Source organism: Neopsephotus bourkii, unplaced genomic scaffold (assembly GCF_033783945.1).
Source record: "Neopsephotus bourkii isolate Nb327-2 ecotype Australia unplaced genomic scaffold, CSIRO-AGI_Nbou_v1 NB_1197, whole genome shotgun sequence".
NCBI classification, from domain to species: domain Eukaryota; kingdom Metazoa; phylum Chordata; class Aves; order Psittaciformes; family Psittacidae; genus Neopsephotus; species Neopsephotus bourkii.
This window is the reverse complement of record NW_026901682.1, coordinates 420,534-446,308: the sequence shown is the minus strand read 5'-3', so window position 1 is coordinate 446,308 and position 25,775 is coordinate 420,534. Positions and strand designations below refer to the sequence as shown.

The 25,775-nt window shown below is 38.7% G+C and overlaps 1 protein-coding gene across 3 annotated transcripts in view; it reads right to left on the bottom strand.

Moving 5' to 3' along the window:
• Positions 1-654: 654 nt before the first annotated feature.
• MAMDC2 (MAM domain containing 2) overlaps positions 655-25,775 on the bottom strand; it is a 58,177-nt gene continuing 33,056 nt past the window's right edge. The window contains exons 6-14 of one of the 3 annotated variants that reach the window (XM_061364279.1): positions 23,776-24,032; positions 21,040-21,133; positions 18,319-18,465; positions 17,182-17,447; positions 7,382-7,475; positions 5,525-5,677; positions 2,568-2,827; positions 1,344-1,428; positions 655-1,020 (exon numbers count right to left, since the gene is read on the bottom strand). In XM_061364279.1, the coding sequence (XP_061220263.1) occupies positions 959-1,020; positions 1,344-1,428; positions 2,568-2,827; positions 5,525-5,677; positions 7,382-7,475; positions 17,182-17,447; positions 18,319-18,465; positions 21,040-21,133; positions 23,776-24,032 (1,418 nt within the window). In that variant the 3' untranslated portion in view covers positions 655-958. Of the gene's footprint in view, positions 1,021-1,343; positions 1,429-2,567; positions 2,828-4,856; positions 4,911-5,524; positions 5,678-7,381; positions 7,476-17,181; positions 17,448-18,318; positions 18,466-21,039; positions 21,134-23,775; positions 24,033-25,775 lie in introns of those variants that run through there. The other 2 variants (XM_061364281.1, XM_061364280.1) reach the window with 2 other exon arrangements.

Genomic DNA, 25,775 nt, shown 5'->3' with positions numbered 1-25,775 from the left:
TACATTTTATTAGGAAGTTATAATTTCAAGACAAAACCTTGCCCACAAACACATCAAATTTTAAAAATTAGTAAGTTGTGTGAATTAAGTTTCCTACTAATACAATGCAAGGCATCTGTGGTTGGGTAAAGTGTAAGTACATTTGCTGTGAGCATACAATTGAAAAAATACCCAAACAAGAAGACTCGTATGCCAGAAAGCATGGCTTCAAAAGGTTTCATTTCATATAGTTCAGAATGTCAGCAGCTTACACTGAATTATACTGGAACACTACAAGTGAGTTTGTTATTGGTAAGGAAGACACATCTTTGTTAAAGAATACAAAACCACAAAAAATTGCTAGCAGAGTGTTAAGAGTTTCCCAGGGAGATTTGTCATCATGAGTAATTGCACTTAACCTGTAGGCTATTGCTACAGGTAATAGCTATTGCTATAGGTATTAGTATTGCTATAGGTATAGTATTACCTATAGCTATTGCTATAGGTAATACTATTTTCTTTATTATTTCAAAATATTTATAATTTCCTTAACAAAAATCCATTCTGTACCCAACACAAAACATTCACTGAATGCAGATTTAAGATGACACAATATTTTAGTTGTGCACCTTTTCTCTGTTTACCTATATACCAGAAAGGTGGGTTGTTGTTTTTTTTTTTAAAAAAAGGTGCATTGAAATGAATGATCTGTGCAAAATGGGAAGCGTTTATGTAGTAACTGATGCAAAACTCATGCAAATGAGAAAAAATATAAAAAAAATCCCCCAACAGTCTAAGAAGCCCTGAGTCAGTAATTTCATTTCAAAGGCGAGGAACATAAGTGCTCTGTGTTCTTCTTATACATTGGTGCATACTCAAACCAGTCCAGTATTTACTTAAAACATGTTTCAAAATAAGCAATTTGTGCAGTTTCTCACATGGATCTTCTGTGCACTTCATTCCTTTCAGTAGACTGTATTTAATACTCAATTTCATTTAAGCTGTCAGGATAGCCTGATGAGAATTGAATTTCTTCCACTTCTAGAATACAAAGAAGGGGCAAACACTGTAATTATTTGCATTTTTATCATACATAAGAAAGCATAAGAGAACGTAATTACCATGCTGTATTTAAGTTAGACTGCCATACGTTTTTTTAAGTCTACAGCATCTCTACTAGTGCAGATTCTGAGGGTTGTTTCTCATCTTATTAGAAAATAAAAATTCTTCACTAATCCAGCAGCAGAATACTAAATTCAGATCCATTCACGGCAGTTCAAGGGAGGAAGTATCACTTCTCAAATTACAAGATGCACTGTGAATTGCTGGGTGTCTCCTAAAACAAACAAACTGTTTAAACTCACCTAAACAGGGTCCTGCCTGAAACAGAATATCATCAATAGCAGTGTCACTTCTTATTGACACACCCCGGATTGCCTCAAAAATAATCTGTAAAGGTAAAACACAGCTTTTCATGAATTCCACAGGAGAGGAGGGACTAAAAAAAAAAAAAAAAAATAGTACCCAAGCAGTCTGTTCACCGATCTAGTGTATCTGTAAAGCCTGCTTCTTGGAAGGAAACCTCTATGCTTCATCAGTGGACTGATTGCCCTGGTCAGAGAATTTGGGTGTGTGGTGTGCTCAAGGAAGCAAATCTGTTTGCACAATTTGTTAGGAAATGGATGTGTGTTATAGACCACTCATAATTTTTCTCTAGCGATGTGGCATTTCTGTCTTGCTTTTCAGTCCAAGTGTGCAGCTGTGTGTGGTCTGTATGTAAGCAAAACTTGGAGGGGAGAAAAAGCATGACAATATTGTTGTGGTCTTACTGATGAGGCTAAACTTGTTTTTCAGTAAAAGGTTTCTTTTTGTCATATGTGTGGGGTTTGTTGTTGGTTTTGTTGGTTTTGATTTCACTGTTTGTTTCGATTTCACTGTTTGTTTCCTAATTAATTTCCAGACTCTTAGAGCAAAGTGATTAAAAAACTACAGACAACATCTTTGGTTAATGATCAGGGCAGTAATTTCAGCTTCCTCTTTGACAGAGAAACTGAAGCAAGTTTTGTCTCTGGCAATACTGAAATGATAGCACCCTTGAAACCAAAGGCAGAGCTCTGGCTTGGTAACATCCCTTGCCTTTGGTGCCACCTCAGAAAGACTGTCCTGCAAGAAGCAGCCATTTTATCACAACATAGTGGTTATGTCAGATATAGACAGGACTTTAGACAGCTGAAGGAAAAGAAATTCTGCAAGTGATATAAATAAAAAAATAGTACTGCTGACAAGAAATAATGGGAAAACAGCATTTAAATACTTTTTTTAATTAATGAACTATTTTCATACTTGAAGCCCATTAATGTCTTCAATAATTCTTTCCCTATCTTCATTTTTAAGAAATTACATGGTACTTCAGTTTGTTCAGGTGTCCATTCAATGCTATCTACATTTAACTTTTCTTTTTTCTTAATATAATCCAAAACTTGGATTTTAGCACATAGTTCAGTTCAATATTCTGTTTTGACTGGGTTTTGTTTGTTTTGGTTTGGTTTTGTTTTGTGGGTTGGGTGGGGTTGGGTTTTTTTTCTTACCTGGTAATTTCTATCACTTTCATATTCTATCAGTCCCCTTAGCCATGAGATGCTTTGTTCCCCTGTCCTCCTCCACAAAGGAATCTCGTCTTCATCACCTTCCTTTTTTAGATAAACACTTAATAATCCAGTCCCAGCTCCATACATATTATAGAAAAATGTCAAGCACTGTTTTCCAGAGACTCCTCTTAGTGATCTTGAAACTAGGTATGCTCTCTGTCCATAGACCATGTCGGATGCCTCTATGTACATGTAATATCCTTAAAAAGATACACAGGCAAATATCAGCAAAGTAGAATACATTCTATCAGCATGTTCACTATGCTCAACATGCTCAGTATGTAAAAAACTTTACTGAAACTGTTTTGATAAAGATTTTTATGCCAGTCAGTACTATTTAGAATTAGCAATTCTCAATTCCACATGTAGAATTTTGGCCATACAATCTGCAGGATGCAGCTGTTACAGAAATCTTACCAGGAGATGGGAAAGAGATATTGCTGAATATGCACAAAGCCATCTTTTTAGATAAAGATATCAGAAACAAGATAAAACATTTGTTACTATACTAGGAGTATTTGATATTTTGTTAGCTAAAACCAAACTAGTTTTCCTGAGTAACTTGAATTGAGCTTTCATAGAGTGAAACTTCAAATGCACAGCTGAAATAACAATGCTTGATAATGCTTAACATGGTTTACACTCAATCACAGTTGGCAGAATAATAATAGCTTTTGGTGAGCCTTTGGGCAGGCCAACTGCTTTTGTAATCTGGCTAAAATTTTTAACAGACTGCATAGATAGCTACTGTGAATAAACCAGCTTGTCTGCAACTGACTTTATAACTTATTGAAAGAATGCTAACCGATGTGAAAGAGGGCAAATCCAAAGGCCCCCAAACCCTTTTTAAGCTTATGTAAGCATTTAAAGTTCACAAGCCTTAAGGCAGTTGCATCCATTATCATAGAATCATAGAATAGTTAGGGTTGGAAAGGAGCTTAGGATAACTTAGTTCCAGCCCCCCTGCTGATGGAGCATTCACAACTTCCTTGGGCAACCCATTCCAATGCCTTACCACCCTCACAGTAAAGAACTTCTTCCTTATATCCAGTCTAAACTTGCCCTGTTTGTTTTAACCCATTACCCCCTTGTCCTATCACTACAGTCGCTAATGAAGAGTCCCTCCCCAGCATCCCTATAGGCCCCCTTCAGATACTGGAAGGCTGTTATGAGGTCTCCACCCACCCTTCTATTCTCCAGGCTGAACAGCCCCAACTTTCTCAGCCTGTCTTCATCCAGGAGGTGACCCAGCACCCTGATCATCCTCGTAGCCCTCCTCTGGACTTGCTCCAACAGATCCATGTCCTTTTTATGTTGAGGTCACCAGAACTGCACACAATATTCGAAGTGAGGTCTCAAGAGAGCAGAGTAGGGGAGCAGGATCACCTCCTTTGACCTGCTGGTCACGCTCCTTTTGATGCAGCCCAGGATACGGTTGGCTTTCTGGGCTGCAAGTGCACACTGAAGCCGGCTCATGTTCATTTTCTCATTGACCAACACCCCTGAGTCCTTCTCTGCAGGGCTGCTCTGAATCTCTTCTCTGCCCAACCTGTAGCTGTGTCTGGGATTGCTTCGACCCACGTGTAGGACCTTGCACTTGTCATGGTTAAACTTCATGAGGCTGGCATCAGCCCACTTCACAAGCGTGTCAAGGTGCCTCTGGATGGCATTCCTTCCCTTCAGTGTATCAACCGAACCACACAGCTTGGTGTCATCGGCGAACTTGCCGAGGGCGCACTCAATCCCACTGTCCATGTCAGTGACAAAGGTGTTGAACAAGACTAATCCCAACACCGATCCCTGAGGGACACCACTCGTTACAGGTCTCCAGCTGGACATTGAGCCATTGACCACAATTCTTTGCATGCGGCCATCCAGCCAGTTCTTTATCCACCAAGTGGTCCATCCATCAAATTGATGTCTCTCCAATTTAGAGACAAGGATGTCATGTGGGACAGTATCGAACGCTTTGCACAAGTCCAGGTAGATGACATCAACTGCTCTACACCTATCCATCAGTTCTGTAGCCTCATCATAGAAGGCCACCAAACTGGTCAGGCAGGATTTCCCCTTAGTGAAGCCATGCTGGCTGTCACCAAGCACCTTGTTTTTCATGTGCCTTAGCATGCCTTCCAGGAGAACCTGCTCCAAGATTTTGCCAGGCACAGAGGTGAGAGTGACTGGTCTGTAGGTCCCTGGATCATCCATTTTCCCCTTCTTGAAAATGGAGGTTATTTTTCCCCATTATGCTGAAGTAAGTGGAGTTGTTACTGAGTTCCTGCTCTGGAGGAACACAAGCATCCAGTGCAGTTCATCACTACCAAAAGTCATCAGTACTGCCTCAAGTAGGGGGGCAATTCTGGTGTAGTTTTCTGTGTGTTCGCTCATGCTAATAGGGGCCCCACTTGCCTAAATACCTTAAATTACACAGGTGAGGTTATGGACCAGATTTTCAAGACAAAGAGTTTATGGGACTTCTTTTCTTATTCATCTTTTCTTCTAAGTTTGAACAGCAAGGTGTTCAGGTAGAACAGATCCCAACCACTTGTTTGCCTTTTAGTGAATATTCACTAAATATTCACATATAAACCAGGGATTCGGAAGCAGGCATTCCTGCAGGGTGTAGAAAGCCATCCTGTCTTTTTTTCTTGCAAAGGAAAGGGCTACTTTAAAACATGAAGACTGAATTATCCAGTTGGCTTGCGGGTAATTCGGATTAAACATCACATTCTCAAAATTGTCCACATGTCCCTAGGAAATGTGTTTATTTCATTTCATTAATAACTGTTCTGAACAGAACAGTAGAAACTTTCTTTGTATTCTAGGTTATAATTTGGAAGAATTTTTGCTTAACTACCAATCTCTGTTCTGAAAGTTCAATGTGGGGCTTAACTCACCTACCCCAGTAGTGTGGTCTCCTTTTGGTCCGGTGTAAGAAGTGGGAGTTGGACCTCTCCTCCTGTGCCACCTCCCACGACCTCTCTTCTTCTGGCTAAACATACACTCATCTTTTTCAAAATTACACTCTCCAGGACTGGGCAGCAATGAGTCTATAAGGAGAAGACATTGTTTAAAACTGCAAATGTATTAGATATATGGAGAAATTGTACCAGTAATGTATTGCATTCACTCAGCTGCTGAAATAACGCATATCTACCTAGTGATATTTCCAGTAGTGACAATCTTAAAAAAGCTAGCCTCAAACTGATCTGTGAAATTTAATTTCATCTTCTTCACAGGTTTGGGGAAATCTGTATGCGAGTCTAGCTCACTAACATGTACTAGTATTCTGTAAAACATCTTAAAGAGTTTATTACCTCATTGGAACTCTTACTCTGCAATGGGCTATACTAGTGTAGTTTTCTTCACTATTGTGGCACCCCAAGCAGTTTAATGAGCTCCAGTGTGTATAACATGCATTTTAAACAAGTCTTGTCAAAGACTGGAGCTTCTATCTGAAATCAAACACCACATTTAGCTCTCCTATGTTGCCATGGCACCAGATTCAAATACCACATACAGCGGACCACAGAGCTGCAATTACTAGATGATTTTTATTACTTCAATTCTATTAGATTATGCAGAAGACAGTAACTTGGTAATTCAGGTGCTTGCCAGGAAGCTTCTGTCAGCTCTTCTACTGTGATCTCAATCTGTAGTTCAGGAGCAGACACTCTGAGCTGCTTTCACTTTTTGCAAAGAAGGAAGCCTTGATAACTTTATGTATGCCCTAATGGGACATTGTTGGGACATGTTTTTGCTGCCATCAGTGACAAGATCCAGTATGACTATACATTCAAGTATCAGTTCTGCACCTTTGGTTCCTTTTCAAATTACTTAGTAATTACAGAAACGTAACAGACCGCTATTGAAAATACTTTAGAAAAATAGCACCTTGTTTTATACATGTAATTTGTCTCTGTTCTGTAAGGGTTAGATGCCTGAATGCATGAAATACAGTCAAAAGAGGTCATTAAAAAGTTATTATTACATGGGAGTATAAATGGCATGCCCTCATCACCATTGCAAAGGCGTGGCTTTATTCTGAAGAAGAATGAGATTATAGATTGATTTCTGTCTCATGAGAATGGTTTCCAAATTAGAATACAATCGTATTGTCAAACCTTAAAGAGTCCTGGAAGAGGGAGTTTGGGTGGGTTCAGAGAGGCTAGCCTGTGCATTTCTGAGGGTGAAGTCTTGCTCAGAAACATTCAGTTCCTCCCACTACAAAAGGGAGGCTTAGACTCATCTGTCTTCATTAGAGAATTGCAGTTCAGATAAGGGACTATGTATTGGCCTTGCACAACTGTACGTCAGGACTAAAAAGAATGACACTGCTTCGAAAATATTTCTTTTGGGTCCATTCCTGGTTTCCTAAAAGCCATCTGAAAACTCCTTTTCCCTCAGTTGGACTACTGGTTTGGGGTTTTTGTTGTTTGGGTTTTTTTTGTTTGTTTGCTTGTTTTGATTTATATTGTAGTGCCCCAAAGGATGCTCTTATTATATACACTGCACCAGAGTCAGTTATATGATGCTGATTAGGATTTAGATGGCATGCCTGTGAACAAAAACTGGTCTTTGCTACTGCAATAATAGGGTTTATGCAATACTTTTTGGAAAAGGAAAAGAAACCACAGTGTGATAAAGGCAGCTGTAGGATAGGCTCGGAAAATTAAGATACGCGATGAACTCTTAGTAAAAAGGGTAGCAGCTGTTGGATGACAAATACACATGGTCTTTACGCATGATCTTACCAGCAGCCTGGCAGCTTCCCAGGCCCAATGATACATCATCCAGGGCCACAAGTCCACAGTCCCAGAAGCTTTTACACCAGCTAACAAAGACAACCTGCAATACATGAAAGAAGTTTCAGGTATCTAACAAAAGCTGGGATTAAGAGTCTGAAATTTTAGATGTTTTCCAAATGTGCTAATAATTTTGACATCTACAGAACAGAAATTTTGAGCCCACTTTTTTTTTTTTTGGCACCTACTAATACAGGCAATGACTAAAATTTCAAATGCAGTGAGATTTAAATGTGTGTTTTCATTCATTAGAAAGTGTTTTCTCACTTTTATAGCAAATGATATATGTCTATATGTAGTTAACATTTTATTAGGGGAGTGTGTGTTTTTCAGTGTATGACAAAACATGATTCACTGAGATTGTTGAGGTTTTTTGCCCCCCGCACAACCAACATGAACAGCTAAAAAAATGTTCTCAGCTATTTTATCCTTACAACTAGGAGGTTTTATTCATGGAAAAATACATCTGAAAGAGTAATGCAGAGCAATGGCCAAAAGAAATGGCCATGGCAAAAAACAAAGAACAATAGAGATGAAACTACTGCATAAATTGGGATTATTCATAAATGACACAAGGCCATATCATTAAGCAGGAGGGTGGAAATGCTAAGCATCATTCACAGTGTTTGTCTGGGTCTGTGAAGATTAAAAATAGTGTCCAAGATGTTTTATTTGTCTACACATTAATTCTGCCATGAAAAATATGTCGTCCATGAGATGACAAAATAAAAACTAAAGAGACTGTAAGATTCCCATCTGCCCTTCTCCCAAGGTTGACCAAAGTCTGTTCAAATTGCAGAACACACAATAAGGTTTGTTTTGTGAAAACACTGCTGGCAGTTTTCTTTGCCTAACCACTGCAGACCATCTGTCTGACCCTTAAAGTTATGACCATAATTTGGGAGGAGCTTTCCAAAACAATTCCTTTGTGATGAGGTCTGAGCTAGTGACTGGAGACTGTTAGACTTCTAACATTTTAGTATTCTGGAATAAACGTAAACACCTCAGTTACATATTTGAGGTTAAATGCTGTTGGATGACAAATACACAGTTTCATGTGGACACAAAAAGGTTGTAAAGTCATTCATGTCATTATAAAGTCAAGTCACATTCGTAATATGTCCTTTTTTAACAGGCTTGGTAACACCTTCAATGTGGTCATTATTCCTGATTTTGCAAGACTGCTTTGCTCTGTGGTATTTATTTACCCATCTGCTTAGGAAACAGCCTGGGACATAACTACACTTAAACCTTTGAGGCATGTACGGATTATGCTGCCCAAGATGGAGCAATTTTTAAAACCATTTTCCATTCAGTGCTACCAATCCCGGTAGTAGGGATTATCTGTCTTGTAAAGTGTTACAGGACTTTGAGGAGTGCTCCTGCACAGTATGCAGAACTGCTGAGTGTATAGGGACCTAAATCCTGCCTTCCTTTTTCCTACTTTCAGTGTTCATTCTCAAGAAACAGGAACGATCTATTAAAAATGGTGGCATCTCTTGGAATTAAGCATACAGTAAATACAGACATTGGGTAGACGTCATTCACCAGTCTTCTAATGAAAGCATTCTGGTGAACATTTGTAATAAACTAAAGACATATTATAGTCCTAAACCCAAGAATCTTCAGAAAACCACACATGAAAGGGTGAGATCAGTCAGTCCTCATTTCTGAAACAACATTTCCATGCTGTGGAATCATGTTTTAAGTGATGTTTTCCTATTGACATCACTGGGAGCAGGATCAAGCTCTTTATTCTTAAATTGCAATAATTTGTTCCATACAAGGTACATAATTACCCATTGCATCTGCAGAAAACCCTCCATTTCAAAAGCACTGCAACATTAACTGTTGGTCTCTCAAAGGCCATTAACCCAGTAGCTTTTGTACAATCAAAGGATTGATCCGTTTCAGTGACACTTGTAAACTTGTACAGCTTTCTCATCTGTAGCTTTGATGTTACTAATTCTCCACTTGCTTTTTGTGGTGTTGAGTGACATGATGCCATGGGCAGACTTTATAATTGCAAAGGGATGGGGGAACTTGGGGAACTTTTCTTGGGAATGTGGTTTCCAGTATTAGCTACAGTAAATGGACTGAAATCGTTCATTGTCCCCTTGGCTTACTCTGTTGTTATATTCTTGATTTAGTTTTAAGCAATGAGGTAGAAGATATTTTTATTTACAGGTCACTCTTCTTTTGTCCTTTTTTTTTTTTTTTGTCCTTTTTTTTTTTTCTTTTTTCATAAAGAGACATTTTTGACTATTTGAACTTTACCTACCAAATTTGTGTCGATTTGGATTTACTCAGCTGCTCATTTTCACCCTGCATCAGATCTCTGAATCCTTTCTACAGTCTTGATAGGACTAATCTCATGAAGCTTTACATTTGTTCTTGGTCTGAATTAAAATATTTCCTAGGTCAGTCCTTCCAAAGTAAATTTTTAAGAAGTTATCTCATGCCTTGGAGAAGAGAATAGGGGGATCTTTGTGCTCAGCTCACACTTTGTTCATAAACCATGGCAGATGAACAACATACTAATTGTTTCAAACTAGGTAACTCCTGGACTTGCGTGCTATCTTGGAGGCTAAATTAAAAACATTATCAAAGGTCAGTTGTTGCCTATGTTACTGAAAAATAAAACACACTTGCTTCTCATGCCTCTTTTCGTTCCAGTAACAGGACACAGCCAGGGCATTAGTTTCCTTGCAAATCATTGCCCTGCTTCCTGGAAGCTGGTTTGTTTATCTTCCAGTACTCAATTAATGTTCCTGCCATGTAGCCTCAAAGTATCAATAATCAGTTCTTCTTGTTTATTCTGTATTATATCAGAAATGAGCAATGCTAGATGAGAACAGCTGGTAGAACAAGCAGATTCTCAATTTTCCTATGGCATGTTGCTGAGTTGTGCTACAGGCACTGAGTGAGGTAGAAGGGACTTCTCATCCTGAACACTCTGCATCTCTACAAGAAGATGTGAGTTAAAACATATGCATATAACTTTTACCTTCTTTTGGAGGAGAAGAAAGAGTAGGACATACAGTATGGTAACTCCAGTATAAAGAAGGATTTATGGGGAAGCTTGTAAAAGGAGCTGGATTGAGAACAGGGTAAAAGAAGATGCCCCTAGACGCCTATGGGTTCTGTGTATTTTCTTTCCTGCTTGTTTATCCCAGAGAGTGTAGCTGTTGCTCAATTAGAGAGCCAGAGCAGCCAAACGGAAGAAAAACTGTGACAGCAGCCAAATCTGGTGACTTAAGAGCAAGCTCTGCCTCTGCAGCAAATTTCCCTGGTTCCATCCTAGTGAATATTACTAAGCTACATACTTTATATTAGTGCAGACCTAAAACTCTGTCACTTATACGCATATTTATGGTCAATTTCTTAAAGGAGAAAGGCAGCTACAGTGGAGTCTGGGTGGGTTTTTGAGAGAATCAATTACTGTAACTTCCATACAGCGACAAAAACCTCAGTATTACGAAATCCAAAAGTAATTCAAGCACCAGAAACAAAAGTGTGACATGACACAAAGAAGCAGTCAGGATGTTTCCACAAAAGAGCGAGCCTGACTTTCCAGTCAGTCACACTAGTACACAGCTGTACAAGGGTGTAAGCCAGCACAGGAGAATGGAAGAACCATCCTGATTGTCCCAGGCCCGTTCAATATAAACGTTATCAGTGTAATCCAAATTACTTTTAGCAAGCTTAATTAAAACAGATTATAAATGGCTTGTTTTTCTTTGTCTTAAACAGTCAGAATCTCATTTATCAAGAATGCAAGTAAGCTATTATGCTAAAATTAGAATGTCTGCAAGCATCTGTCATTTAAAAATGCATTGATTTAAAATGGCGTTCACCATGCAAGTTCAATTTCTTGCCACATAAATACAATAAGCTTCTGCAGGAAAATAATGGATTATGAAAGCTTCTACATAAATAATTGGATAATACTGGTAATAAGCTTGTGACATTTAAACAAATATTTTTAAAAATCTGTCCTGACCAAGGGCAAATAAATGAGTTGCAGAAACAAACAATGAAAGAAAAACATTAACAGAACTACCTACGGCAAGAGGCTTTTAATGCTACACTATGTTCACTGGATTGCACTGTCTAGTAGAGAATACTGCCTGCACAGAAATCATATCTTCAGCTGCCCCACAGGCCTCTCCTGGATTTCCAGGTATCTGCTATTATGGGCTCTATCCTCTTTTCAGTGAAACAGTTTCCTTGGCTCTTTTTATAAGAGGAAATGATTCTTGCCTTTAAACTGAGGAGTCTTGTCAGATGATGTGGCATTGTAATATCACAATATTAAGTACCCAGAATGGAGCAAAAAAAGGAAATGTCAGTTACATATCACAGATACCAAAAGGAGGTATGTAATAAATATTTCATACAACATACCTCCTTGCTTAGCTACTGTGAAAATGCAAGCCACTTAGACAGGATTTTCTAGCCTGAGTAATTTTTACAGGTTTTAGTATGTTGTTCCCACAACCATGTCAAATACCACAGACAGTGGGATTCACATTTTGCAAGCACTTAATCCTACTATTACAGACCCTAATGTTCTTATTTTAAACAGGCATTTATGGTGACTGTTCTTTAACATGTTTCCGTGTTTAAAGGTGAGAGGAGGAAGCGCAGAAGAGCCGTACTATAAAACTCCAGGTCATTTCAGCCTCTTTAGGTTGCATACCTGATTGTGGAATGACTGATCAAGGGCTGCATCAGAACAATACCAAAATGCTCCTTTATTTGACACAAGTGAGGGTTTTCCAGAGGAGGAGGAGATGAAGACTAGGACGTCAGCTCTTCTCTACTTGGTGCCAGACTGGGTAACTGTGTCCTTTATACTAGTGACTTGATTACATGGACCTAGGACTTCATCCTGTGTTCAAGTTTGCTTTAGTTATTTACCTATGGCTTTGGTGGACAAGCAGGAGACACAAACTTCTCAGCAGAAAAAGAGAAATGCTCGGATAATGATAGGATTTAATATTGAGCATCATCACAGTGATGATATGGGAACAAAGGTCTGAAAACCCTAATATCAAGCCCTTGGAAGGTGGAGGGGGAATAACAGATATTTAGGGAAAACAGTACAGAGTTATAATATGTTCAGCCCCCCAGAGAGCTGAAGAACTTGAACTGGAGGTTATTCGTTACCACTGTGTTTACAGTCACTGTGAGGTCCATTTTCCATGAATTTACCTAATCCCTTTTTAAATGCATAAATGCTATTGGCCTCCATAGCATCCCACAGCAAAGGGTTTCAGTGCTTAGTCATTTCTGAAAAAGTCTTCCCTTTTGTTTGTTTTAAAACATGTAAATATTGAAGTGCAACTTTCAGTCACTTGGCTTTGCTTTCTCACAACTGCAACTAAAATTAGCTACAGAGGACAAGTGAAAACAAACAGATGAACACAAGGAGAGTGAGGAGATAAAAAAAAAAAAAAGGAAGAAAAAGCAGACTGAAAGAATGAAAAGCCAGGAAATGCTGCCACCAACCACTCTGATGATGTAGGGTGGACTGTTACAATGTCAGCTACCTTTGTGAGGGTATGTTTTTGAACTCTGTGGAAGGTATTCAATCTCTACAGCGCTATGTAACATTGCAACAACTTGCATGGATGGATAAACAACATGAGATATTTGCTTTTGAAAACCTAAGCTTCAGAATGCTGAGCCAAATCTAGCAGAAATTAACAGAACTGATATAAGCAGACACAGCTGCACTCAAACAGGGTCATTTTAATCTAGGCATTTAGACTTTGATGTGAAGTTGCATAAAATAATTATCTTTTCATGGTGACATATACACACAAATACACACACACAATATTAAAATACAGATTTTTGTTCCACAGTGCATGTGAGCATCTCCAGGTTACATATACCATATATGAATTTTTCTTTCAATTGGCTCTGACATTCTCCTGACATGTATTAAAAGATCAGTATAAGTATATTCAGTCAGAGCAAAAGAATCTACATATTTTGGACTTAGATTTTTACGCTGCCCTTTAAGAGGCTTATACAACAAAGAATGAAGGGTTCCATTTGTTTAAAAAAATGTTAGGATTTTTTTTTTTCTTAATTCTTCCTTCTCACATTTATTCCCTGAGCCCTACAGAGTAGGAAAACAATACTGTATGTGTATAGGGTCATAGGAACTTACACTAACTAAAAAAGAGAGTCACTTGAGTACAAATTGAGAAATCAGGATTTTAAATTTCCTGCCTTCTTACTATCATTATATAGTTTACATATTTGCAGTATGTACACATATACACACATATATATATATGTGTGCGTATAAATATTTATGGCATGCTTAGCTGGCTCATAACTACCTAACCTTTTTCAACATGATGTTTTCAAAGTGTTGTATTAAAGCCTGTTGGCCAGCTTCACATTTCCTGTTCACACAACTCAAGCCAGCAATATGTGCCAGACTGCAGTTAGGTAATTCAAAAAGAACTTTCAAAAACCATTACAGGAACCAAGAGATGAAAATCTGAGCTTTTTTATTGTCTGGTTGCAAACAAATTTATTAACAAAATTAAAACACAACAAACGCATTTTATATTGTTTTCAATGCCTTAGGAGCAGTATTTGCAGTGCAAGAAAGATAAAGGACATAGGTAACCAGGTATTTTAGATCAATCGGCTGCTAAATCATCAACGACCTTTCGGACTCCCTGGCACAGCAGCATAATAGCTGCCTCGCTGACTTTACTGGCCACTAAGGAGCTGCCAGGAGACTGTTTACTGTTTCCACAGGCACTGACCCAATCTACAAGTCACACCTGGTAACCAGCAAATTGATCAGCCAAACTACTGTGCATGCCTACAACATCTTATCATCCAAGTCTAGTCATGATGCATCTCAGAAAACAATGCAACAGGCGCATCAGCCATAGAAGCACAGAATATTTAGGGTTGGAAAGGACCTTAAGATATCTAGTTCCAACCCCCCTGCCATGGGCAGGGACACCTCACGCTAAACCATGTCACTCAAGGCTCTGTCCAGCCTGGCCTTGAACACCGCCAGGGATGAAGCATTCACATCTGCATTAGAGGACAGGTAGTATCTCTATCTTATTTTGAGACCATCCTCAATCCATTAAAAGACTGTTTTAAACTTGTTTGTAACATTGCCAAGGCACAATGATTTCAGCTCAGATTTTCCATGCTGGGTCCTTGCTCCAGGCTTGTTTTGGTAGCTTTAATCCAAAACAGTTCCATGATTTCCGAGAACAAGTCTCGGAAATGGAAAAGGTTTTATTTTACCCCTATTTAAAAATTCTCTGAAAAGCTTGAGCACTCCTAGGTTTTGGAGTAGGAGCACGAAAAGTGTCAGGATTTGGTTTTTGTGCCAGAACTGTGCTTCTGCCAAGTCATTAGCTTTTGAAAAACTAAAATTTGTAAGAACTGGGCTAAACAGGGCAAACAGACTGTAACATGGGCAGGATTAGAGACAAAAACTTGGACTACCAGGAGCTGAGGTGCCAGGAGTAAGATGGGGAATGGAAGCAGGGGAGTGTTGCTGCTTGTGGGGCAGGCTAGACAAGACAAAGGTGCAACAGTGAGAAGGCAAGAGACACAAAGACAGGTTGGAGAAAAGAGAACAAGAGAAGTCAAGCTTTGGTGAGCTAGTTTCATGTTTCTGTATACTGTTTCTCCCTCCAGATCCTGAATCCTGACTTGCTGGTTCCCACCTCTCCCTGCTGTCAAGCAAAACTGCTCTGATCCACCTCCACTTTGGTCTGCATTGAAGATGGCCGTTGAAATGGCTGCTCCTTAACAGCTATTTTACTAGGTGCTAGGCAGACACAGCTTTACAGAGAACTAAGCTACATATTTATACAATGCCGTATAGCGCTCCATCATTTCTTTCTGTTGGCTTGGAAAAGAAGAAACAAACAAAATAAGTATGAAGGTTGAAGATTTGGGCACAAGATTGCAAGGAAAAGCCAGAATCTGGCCCATTGAGCAACTTCATTCAAGCCTACTTGTGAATATTTCAATGAGACAACCTGTAACTACACCAGTTTTTCATCCCTGGGGCTCAGAAGCAGCGAGGGTATTTGCCTGACTTCTTTATTATCCTCTGTAATGCTCCCTATCTGTTACTGCCTACAGACAGACTGGTAACTACAGTCGTGAAAGCTGCAATTCATGAAAAGCTTTCCATTCTAGGCAAACTTCTTCACAAGTGGTTTAGATATACCGATTTCTAGGAAAACATAAAAATGGTTCTTCATAAATTCATATTGGAAAAGTCTTTCCATGTAAATGTCAGATGGTAAAAACACTGCCACCTCCAAGGCTATAAACCATTTTTAACAGTCATGCTCAGCTGTCATCAGTACTCACACAATGTATTGAATTACACAAGCTACCAAACCTTTTTAGAAGTAATAAAGAAATAGATAAACAGGAGGTAGCAAAAGTAGGCTATAAGCTTGCCTTCTTAACCAATACCTTTTCACGATTTAAAAAATAGAGAAAAATACTTTTCAGTTAATATTTTGGGGTGATACTATGAGAAACTTCTCTATCTTGCACTTGCTTGGCAGATTTTTTTTCCTATATCAATTAGAAGCGAATTAGAAATTCTATTAAGTTTTATACATTAAAAATGTAGATAAAATCCCATCAAATTTTTAAGACATCGGATGTTTGACAGAAAACACTAGTCAGTGATTAGGACTTGAATTTTCAGCTTAAACTTCCCCTTTAATACAGTTATGCATTTTTTTTGTGAACTTTTATAGTGTATTTACTTCGAAGAAAAATTTTTTTTTTTTCCCCCAAGAAAAGTTAAACTCAGTAACTACTGCCACTTCAAATATTACTTTATAGTCGGGAAAATGCCTAGGATGGTTGCCTGTATTTTAGAAATACTTCAGTTGTAAGACAGGCTTTCAATCATATATTCACAGTACTATCACAATGGAAAAAAGCTGGATTTATCTCAGTGTTACCATGTAGTTATCCATCTGGTCCTCCTTAGATTACTCACTGATAGTGAAAACCTATTACAGAAATCAGAAGGAGCACTTACACAAATTCGTGTAAAAGTCAGTCTTTTTTGATTGACTAACAGAGTGCAGATGAGGAATAACAGCTGCTTGAGGACTTATTCAGGAGGTGATATGAAATACTATGTTATTTTTATTAAGTCGCTGAGATAACAAAGTGACCTCTCCAACCAGATGTTCAATCCTTCAAGGGCTTTGCTCTAAATTACACGGACTTCTGATTCCATATTTTAACCCAGTGGTTGCGTTTAGAAAAGTAGGATCAGTTTCCCATTTTGACCAGAACTTGTCAGTACTGACTCTTTAGGTTGACTAAAATCTGTAATCAAATATGTTGATGTGAGTCACATAGGAAACAAACAAACAAAAATGAGTGAACCTGGAGCCTATTGAGAAGCCAAGGCACAATTAGCTTTCATTAGATCTCCTCTGCTAAAATCTCCACGAATACTGTGATTACAGTCGAGGACAGCAGGGCAGCACTGCTCCATTCCTGGTGTCAGGATATCCTGCATCAGGGTTTCCATGGGAGCCAGGCTGCAAAGAAATAGCCCTGCTGTACTGCCTAGGAACAGTATTTCACTTTGCCGGTATAGCCCACTTAGGATTAATCCCTAGATAACAAATGGCCCTCAGATGAGAATGCAAGGAAACCCTCCATCCCGAATTTGGCAGATTTGAAGAGCTGACTCTTACCTTGCAAGGCATAGGCTTTTTGAAGGAGATTTCAGCTTGAGTCCAAACTCCCTTCGGAGAGTCCAAGACAGACCAGATTTTCTCTTGAACGACATGATTCTCCTCAAAGATATAAACAGCAAGAGTGCCACTCATTTTGAAAAACCCATATAAGGCATAATAAAAACGCAGACAAAACTGCAAGTTTCCTGGCAGGATTGGGCCATACAGACGTCCAATGTACCCAGGCTGTGATGTAAACTTTGTGTTCGCCAACAAGTAATAGCCTGCAAGACAGTGCAGTTATTGAGTATTTCTAATACACAATTAGCAGAGCTGATTTGGTATTAAAGCAGCTTCCATTATTGCATCAAATTTTGGTTATAAAAACAGTTTCTACTGGCAGGAAACAGATTATCACCTTCTGTTTGAAAAGAAGTAAGCATTTCTCTAAAAGCATCCCAGATACTTCAAGCTAAACTGGCATATGGCTAAGTTACCAGAAATAAGCACTTCTCAAATTTACAGTGAAAAATTCTCTGGCCATTCTGGAAACCTATCTGTTTCAAGGGTACCACTCTGAAACCAAAGAATGAAGGATAGGGCACAAGGCCTTGTATTCCCTGCAGCAAGTATAAAGAGGTGAGGTTTCAGCACCCTTGATTAAGAACCATGAATACTCTACACAAAAAGATGTGTGAGTTTCAGAACTTGCTAGCAGGCCTTTCACTACATGGCTTCCCTACACAACATTTCAGTTTTCCCCTAAAAATACCAACAGTCCTAAGCCTGGAAGAGCTAAGAGCCCACCCTTCCTCTATATCAAAAGCAATGCATTAAGCTAGCATTATATTTGTTTGCATGATATGGATGATATGATGATGGAATGATATGGAATCATCCCTTCAGTGACTAGAGATTAGTACAGTGAAGACACTCTGATTTATGGCCCTGTGGGACTCTTCAATGAGTGATACATGAGGGGAGACACAGACAGAGGCCCAGCTAGGACAGAGGGGTGTACACAGATTTTTAATGGCAGGGAGTTGCAGTGAGGCAATCTAACCAGATGATGTGGTTTAAGAGAGTGAACAGTGATACAACAGGTTAACCTTTAAATCCAGTTTGACTTCCCAGTGAAAACGAGTTTTGATTTACCAAACCCTGTAGTGTGATCTCCTGGTCTATACACATTACGCTTCACTTTCACTCTGCTCCATCCGGGGCCATCTTTGTGATCCTGGTAAAAATTACACAGACCTTCCTCAAAATTGCAGCCTGCTGCAGCAGGATTGAAAGGAGTTCCTAAAAGATAAGACACGTATGTCCTGTTAGGAAGAGCACATTATTATAAGCATAGGTATTTGAAGCACAAGGATGCCAAAGTATACTGTTTCGTCTTTCTTTGTATTATGGAAAACGAGTGCACAGTCACAGTGATATCAGACAACCAATTTTGTATTGCAAGGGGTGTTATTTTCTTATATTTTATGCTGGAGATGGGGTGTAACCTCCTTCACAGACTTTATAAAATATAAATAAAATACAGATATTAAGAGAAGATTCTTCCTCCAGGACATAAGGCACAAAGGCATTCAGACCACTTCTGTATCCTGCTCCTTCAGCCAAAAGATATGTGGACAAAATAAGCATGACCGTACTCACGTGTGTTCATGGGTGTCACATATTTCAGTTTTCAAGGGGATCACTTTCTTATATAAACATTCAACAGTCTTTTAAAGAGCACTCTTAAAAAAACTTTTGTACTAATGAATAATGTGTGTGCATATGCATGCTATAAGTATGTAATATTTTGCTTCATGTGTTTGCTTCAACCCATAATTACTGACATCTGGAACTATGCCTCACATGTTTTAGCACTGCAGCTAAGTGAAGCCCCTCAGCCCTGCTTATGGCTCCACCTTGATCTGCAGTGTGGAATTCATGGGTCAGGATGTGCTTTAGCCGAAAGAAATCCCCTTGGTGAATGGATGCTTTTAAATATAACATTTGTACTTCTTTGAAAGCCTTGTCAGGAAGCAGGGGCGCAACCCAAAGCAGTCATGCAATTTGGCTGTATCAGGAGTCAGGACCCTGTGAGCATCAGTCTATTGCAGCACACATACCACCCTTCTGCGTGGAGGCTAAGAGGGACTTCCTGGCAAGGGCAGAGACACAGGTGATTGATCGGCTTCAGGAGAAGCAAGATTTTGGCTTTGGAGAGATGCCTGTGGTCTTTTCAGCCTCAAATAAGACAAATTTAAGTACTGCCCATGTGTCTTTCTCTGACTACAGAGAAAAAGGAGGCAGTCTGGCCTTTCCCCATGGCTTTCCTAGTTAAAGAAAACACAGTTGGAGCCCTGCCAGGTCCATGCCACATTTTAAACCCATCTTTCGATTCATCCTTTGGTGAGCAAGTTTAATACTCTGATACCTTTTCTTTCTGTTCATTTAACACTGAGACCTTTGTTGACCAAAACTTCCAGGAGAATACAGAAAAAAACATGCTTTTATGTAAACTGCTATGATAAGAAGAATAAAGACCTCTTGCTTTTTAACATCTCTAATTAAAACAGTTGAAGATGGAAATAGGAGATAAGTCTGCCAGATTAACCAGCTTTGTTGTATTCCAACAAAATATAAAGCAAATGATTGGCATTCATTTCTCAAATAGAAAAACAAACAAACAAGCAAACATACAAACAAAGACAAACCAACCCAAAAACCCAAAACCAACACAAAATATCAAAAACAGAGTTAGTAGGGAAAGCTCTAATTGACCCTATCAAATTTACCAGTTAGAGAAGATCTGAACTTGAGCTGTGATAGTGTGACTAAATCAGGATTGGGGCAGAAATTGCTATAAAACGTATCATATACTTCAGAACATATAAGCCGTCTGAAAATTAAAATGGAAAACACCATGAGCAAACAGCTCCAATCCTTGGCATACTAAAAATATGTTTGTTGCAAAACAGAGCAAAACCAGAATAGGCATTGAGGAGTTAATGAAACAACTAGATTTACTCAGCCGAGAGTTGTGGATTAATAACGTAACTGGAATCTACTACCTCCTATTGATACTTCAGCAGTGCAGCAGATACTTCAAGAAGTTAAAGACAGGCAACAAATCTTTTTCTCCTTGATCACTTCAAAACACTAACCCAGAATTCAAGCTTGTTACCAGAAGAATGGATGTGCTTAGTGGGAAACTACTAATCTACTTTTGACTACTGCTCAGTGCTACAGTAAGATGCAAGGAGCCAGTACGCAGCTACTTAAGAGGCTGTATTCAGAAATGACAAAGTCCTTCATCCCAAGTGTCTCTACAGCAGAGATCACATGGATTCAGCTGACTTCTGCTGCTGTGAAAGCGTAATGATACCTGACACACACCACTGTCTGAGATAAATTATACCTCCCAGAAAAGTGAAGACAGGAAGGCAAGGCTCCCATTTTGGCTCTGAAAAACACCTCAGGGCACACAGCATAGAAGAAGATATTCCCTACATTGGCAATAATGAAAAGCATAGGACATTATCTTCCTGATACCATCACACCTAGGAAAATACCCCTCTCTTTCTGTGACATGCCTGCAAGAGGTAATTTGTTCAAAAGCTGGGGTATGCAAATACAGCATTCAGTCCTGTACTTCAATTGCAGATGCTTGAGGCAAGGTCTGGTTTCTGGATCAAATGGATGGTATCAGTGTTTATCTGCTGTTTTGTCACCCGGAGGAAGAGTAGCCCAGTGGTGCTGGTCAGTTGAAAAGGTGTTATCTGCACATGACTACCAAATACTGCAGGTACTTACAGGCAGTTCAGAAGGGCAAAGCAAAAGGGGAAAACAAACAAGGTAAATAGCAATAAGAAGTCATACCTGTCTGATTGCTGCAGTAAACCGGAGAGAAAGAAATGTCATCAAGGGCAACGTAACCTCCCTTGGCGCTATTGAAAGCAACTTCAAATATTAGCTGGAAATGACAATCTTTTGTTATTCATCTACCATATACACAACAATAATTCTGGTACACATCTTTGTATTACAGAATTCTGATCAGAAGTCCCAGACAGATTTCAGGGTATCTCAGACAGCACTGAGGTATTGGCACAAATAAAATCATATCACTTATTAGAGATATAAATCAGAGCCTGATCCTGGCACCAGATCTTTATGCACTCAAGGTCAAGGAAAGATCAAGGGCAACATAGCTCTTCTGCTGCTTTATTAAGCAATAGGTTTAAAGATGCAGTAAGGCTACTGTCATGATACCATACAAAGCTAGTATTCAGGGTCATCCAGTCTCTAATAACTAGTACTTCAAAGCTGCCCAATTATTACTATATCTAGAATCTATTTGGATCATGAGCTAAAATGAGACTGTGTTGATTATTCTGCTGTTACAACATCAAGTTTTATTGTTTTCTCTAAACATCCTCACACACTGAAACCCATGTCCTGGCATAAGCTGGCAGAGAAGATTTGCTTTAAAAAACTTAGTTAAGAACCATAAAAGCTAGAAAACATATCACTGCTACCAAGTCAAACAATGTTTGTACTTAGCTGTTCCCAAGCGACATCATTTCCTCAAGTAAGTGGAAGACAGTCCGTAATTCCTTGTCTTAAAATTTCTGAGTTATGGAAAAGCATGTAGAAAAGGCCTGAATCTTATGGCAACCCCAGAGACAAAACAGTGATATAATAGTAAATGCTTCCAGAGTGAGATCCTGTTCAGTAAAAATGCTTGTGATGTCTTGCTTAGGGATGGGAGCCAAAGATAGTGAAAGAATCCTCAATGATATCTTTTAGCCTCACGAAACAAGAATCAAAACCTTTTTGAAGCAACTGAAGAAATGATATACAGGGTCTAATCTTACTTGTATAATCTTACTTCTAAAGTGACCTCTAAAATATTGACTGTGTTGGATTACATAAAAATTTCTTGGGCAGAATAAAGGGCCATCTAGTCTTGTTTCCAGCAGAGGTCACATACATAAAGAACTGAAGACAATGACAGGTTTTCAGTTCTTCCCTCACATTGCATTCCACATGGACTCTTTCTTTCCCATTGATTTGTCTAATCAGTATTCAAATGGATCAGATTAATGGTATCCGTAGTATGCCATGAAAATGAGCTCCACAGTTATACAATTTAGGAAAAAATCATCACTTTGGTTTCTTTTAAAACCATTACCTGGTGATTAAGAATTCTGAACAGCAGCATAAATTATGAGAAAAAGGGAACAGTTAATCTTTTCTGTGTTATTATTTTTATGAACCTCTACCATATTCTACTAACGTAATTTTTACAGCCTGAAAACTGTTATTTTATTTATGTAACTTCTCCATACTTTTGATTATCTCTATGTTCCTCTTGTAGTTCTAGGATACTCTTTTTTAATTGAGAAGGTTGGAGTTGCATCTCTGCTGAGCTCTCTGCATTCAGACAGTGGTATAACATCCTCTGTTGCTCTTTATTTCCGTATAGATAGTTTCCAACGTTCCAGATGGTTTTATGAATGCCACTAAGAACTGAGAGGATATTTTCACAGAGCTAACCACAGTAATGTCAAGGTCTAAGTAATCATTAATTAATTTTCATCTATAGTGCTAGGACTGTTTTTCTCCTTGCATTTTACCTTATATTGACTGAATTCATAATTCACGTACCATTCAGTATTATGAGACATTATCAGATCTCATCTCCTTCCCATATCATTTGAAGTCACTGACTTTACAGAGTATAAAAGGACTAATTTAACATCTAGCAAAAATTAGCTTTACCACTAATGATTTCTGAAAATCTGCAGGCTTACCATCAAATAACAAATAACTTATGTAGAGTTAAAGCAAGTATAATGTAAGCCAATTTAGCTGTAATCCTAGTTTTAGAAGTATATTTATTGGGAGAAAGTATAGACATATAAATTACATATATATATTGTATATATGTTTATAAATGTGTAAATATATATGTGTATAGATAATACATATACACTGTTATTGCAGTCTTCTAAGATATTTACATGTGTGTTAGATAGAATTTATATTTTACATATATAAAGATACAGTCTTTATATGACTATATATAGTACCCATAGATTTTTATGTATATATGTGTATGTGTACATATATATATATTTATACATACATATTTGAATGTTTATTCCAGTCTCCTAAGGTTGGGAGGTTTTTAGTAAAAAGAGGGAAGAAAAAATTCAGTTTATTTCTGATACTCTTGAAATTAATTAAAGGAAGCTCAGAAAACTGGCTTTCACATCTAATGACTACTATTAGGGGCCTGCTTATGTGACGTTATACAGTAAGAACTGAAAGACCTCATATTAGTAGGACTCTAAAACCTACCGAACTATTATTTTTAAGCACTTTACCACTTGACTTCATCTACACTGAAAATCAAGCACCCATCTGGAAATCGATGTGTCCTTCACCCTTATGCAGTGGACAAAGAAAACAACAGATCACCAACATCTTTATAACCATCTCTCAGATACTGGGCAACCACTGCCATGTCCAAGATTTGGCCTGAGTCAGCACTGTTGTCTGATGCAACCTGGAAGTTGTAGCTGGACTGTACAGGAATGACTGATTTACCTCCATGGGGTATGGAGCATTGAAGTCAACTTCAGCTAATGCCCAGTCCACACTTGATGCACTGTCTGTTTTCCAGATCTCTTCGTAAAAGCCAGTTGTGTCTCTCAAGTAAACAGTAAAAACAATGCTGCTCTCCTGCTTAAGCTGATAATAGAAAGATAAGCAGCCAGACATTGGAGCCATGGTCTTTGGTGAGATTAGCTGTGCCACTTCCTGAAAATGTTTCACGTAAACAGAGTCCACATACATGTAGTGACCTAGAAGTACAAAAGAAACTTGCTATGAGGACACTCTTTAGAGGATACTGCTAACAGGAAGTATCAGGAGATAAACAGGTACTAGATGTGTATTTCTACAACCTGGACAGCAATGGGTGGTTTCTAGGAAATTTTAGTAGTTCTTAAGAGATTTTTTTTTTTCTACTTTCCTCCTATGTACAAGCCAAAGTTGTTTGGCAAGATACCACTGACAAAAGTCAGTCTCAGCTCTTTCTTAAGACTTTATTTGAGACATTTATATTAAAGAAAGTAATAAACTCTCTGAATTTTGGGAGCCATTCATAAGGGAAAAAATGAGTTCATAAATGGAAAAATGAATTCATAAAGGGAAAAATGACATTTATATTAAAGAAAGTAATAAACTCTCTGAATTTTGGGAGCCATTCATAAAGGGAAGAAAACAACTGAGTAAATTCTCTGCCTCCCAACAGCTCATTATAGTATTTAGTCTTTTTCCAAGTGCAGCTTTTACTGGGGCAACCCAGGTGAATGAACAAGACCACAAGCCATGTGTTTCCTCACGTTTTACTCAGCAGTTCATTTAATATATATCAAAGAATTTGACAAATATGTGTATATTCTATGCAATTCACTGCTTGTATAATTCTGCTTGGTCTATCTAAGATTTGGTTTTTAATTGTTTTATCTTTTGGGAGATGTTAATGAACAGAAAAAATTGACTGCTTCCCCCTCAACCGCCAATATGACTTGCAGGATTTTCAAAGGGTACAGCTTCTCAGACTTTGATTTCAGGAGAGCTATCTCAATTCTAATCAGACATATATGGGTATGCCGTGCTTCTGTAGTTTATCTTCTTCTACACCCCCAGAAGCACAGCATCAAAGAGTACCAGTTGATGAATGGAAAAATGGTTCTTCACAAATGTCAAACTGGCAGGGTACTTCAGCATGGACACTACAAACTGTGCCATTAGGTATGTATCTACACCTCTATGTTAATCAGCTAATAGTGTTCTCAAACCTGGAGATGTCACTTCTTGCTTCATTCCAGTGGAAGGAAGGGAAAGGACTTGCTTGGCTGTGGGTCTCCTCCACCCTGCCCACTGCCACAGGACTGGTGACACTTCAGTGGGACTTGCTTGAGAAGTTCTGCACTTCAGTTTTGCTCTGCAGCTTTACCACATTTTGTAGCTTAATTATGATCTCCCTCACTGATGCACCTTCATAGTACAAGCCTTGCAAAAACAAGGCTCTTCTGTGACTATTGGCTTCTTGGGCTCTTCTCAGTCCATAGTCAGGAGTGGGGGTTTGGTGTGAAAAACAAACACTGTGGCTACAAGAAAACAGATCCTTCCCATTTGGCAGTGTTTCCTCTCACATAAAGTACTTTATTTAATAGGTAGAGCCACTGTCTGCTGCTGAAGTTGTGGTGGATTAAGCTTCCATCAAAATGTTACCAGCATGCAGGTGCTGCAGGGTGATACTGGGCTGGGTTGACACTCTGTACTCAACTCACACAATTGTGAAATAAATAAAAAGGCACAGCGGCATGAGTTAAGGAAAGAGGATCAGCCCTTCTTTTCATGATGCGATTCCTTGAACAAGGATGTCATATTGTTCAGGATGCACAGTGTCCTGCAGCGGCCAGATCTCCTGACTGTTACCTGCTGTGGTTCATCATGCACAATGTCAAAGGCTAAGATAACTCCCAACCCTTCTCTGTGACTATGTAAAATATTTTCCTCTCAAGAGGTGCCTGAGA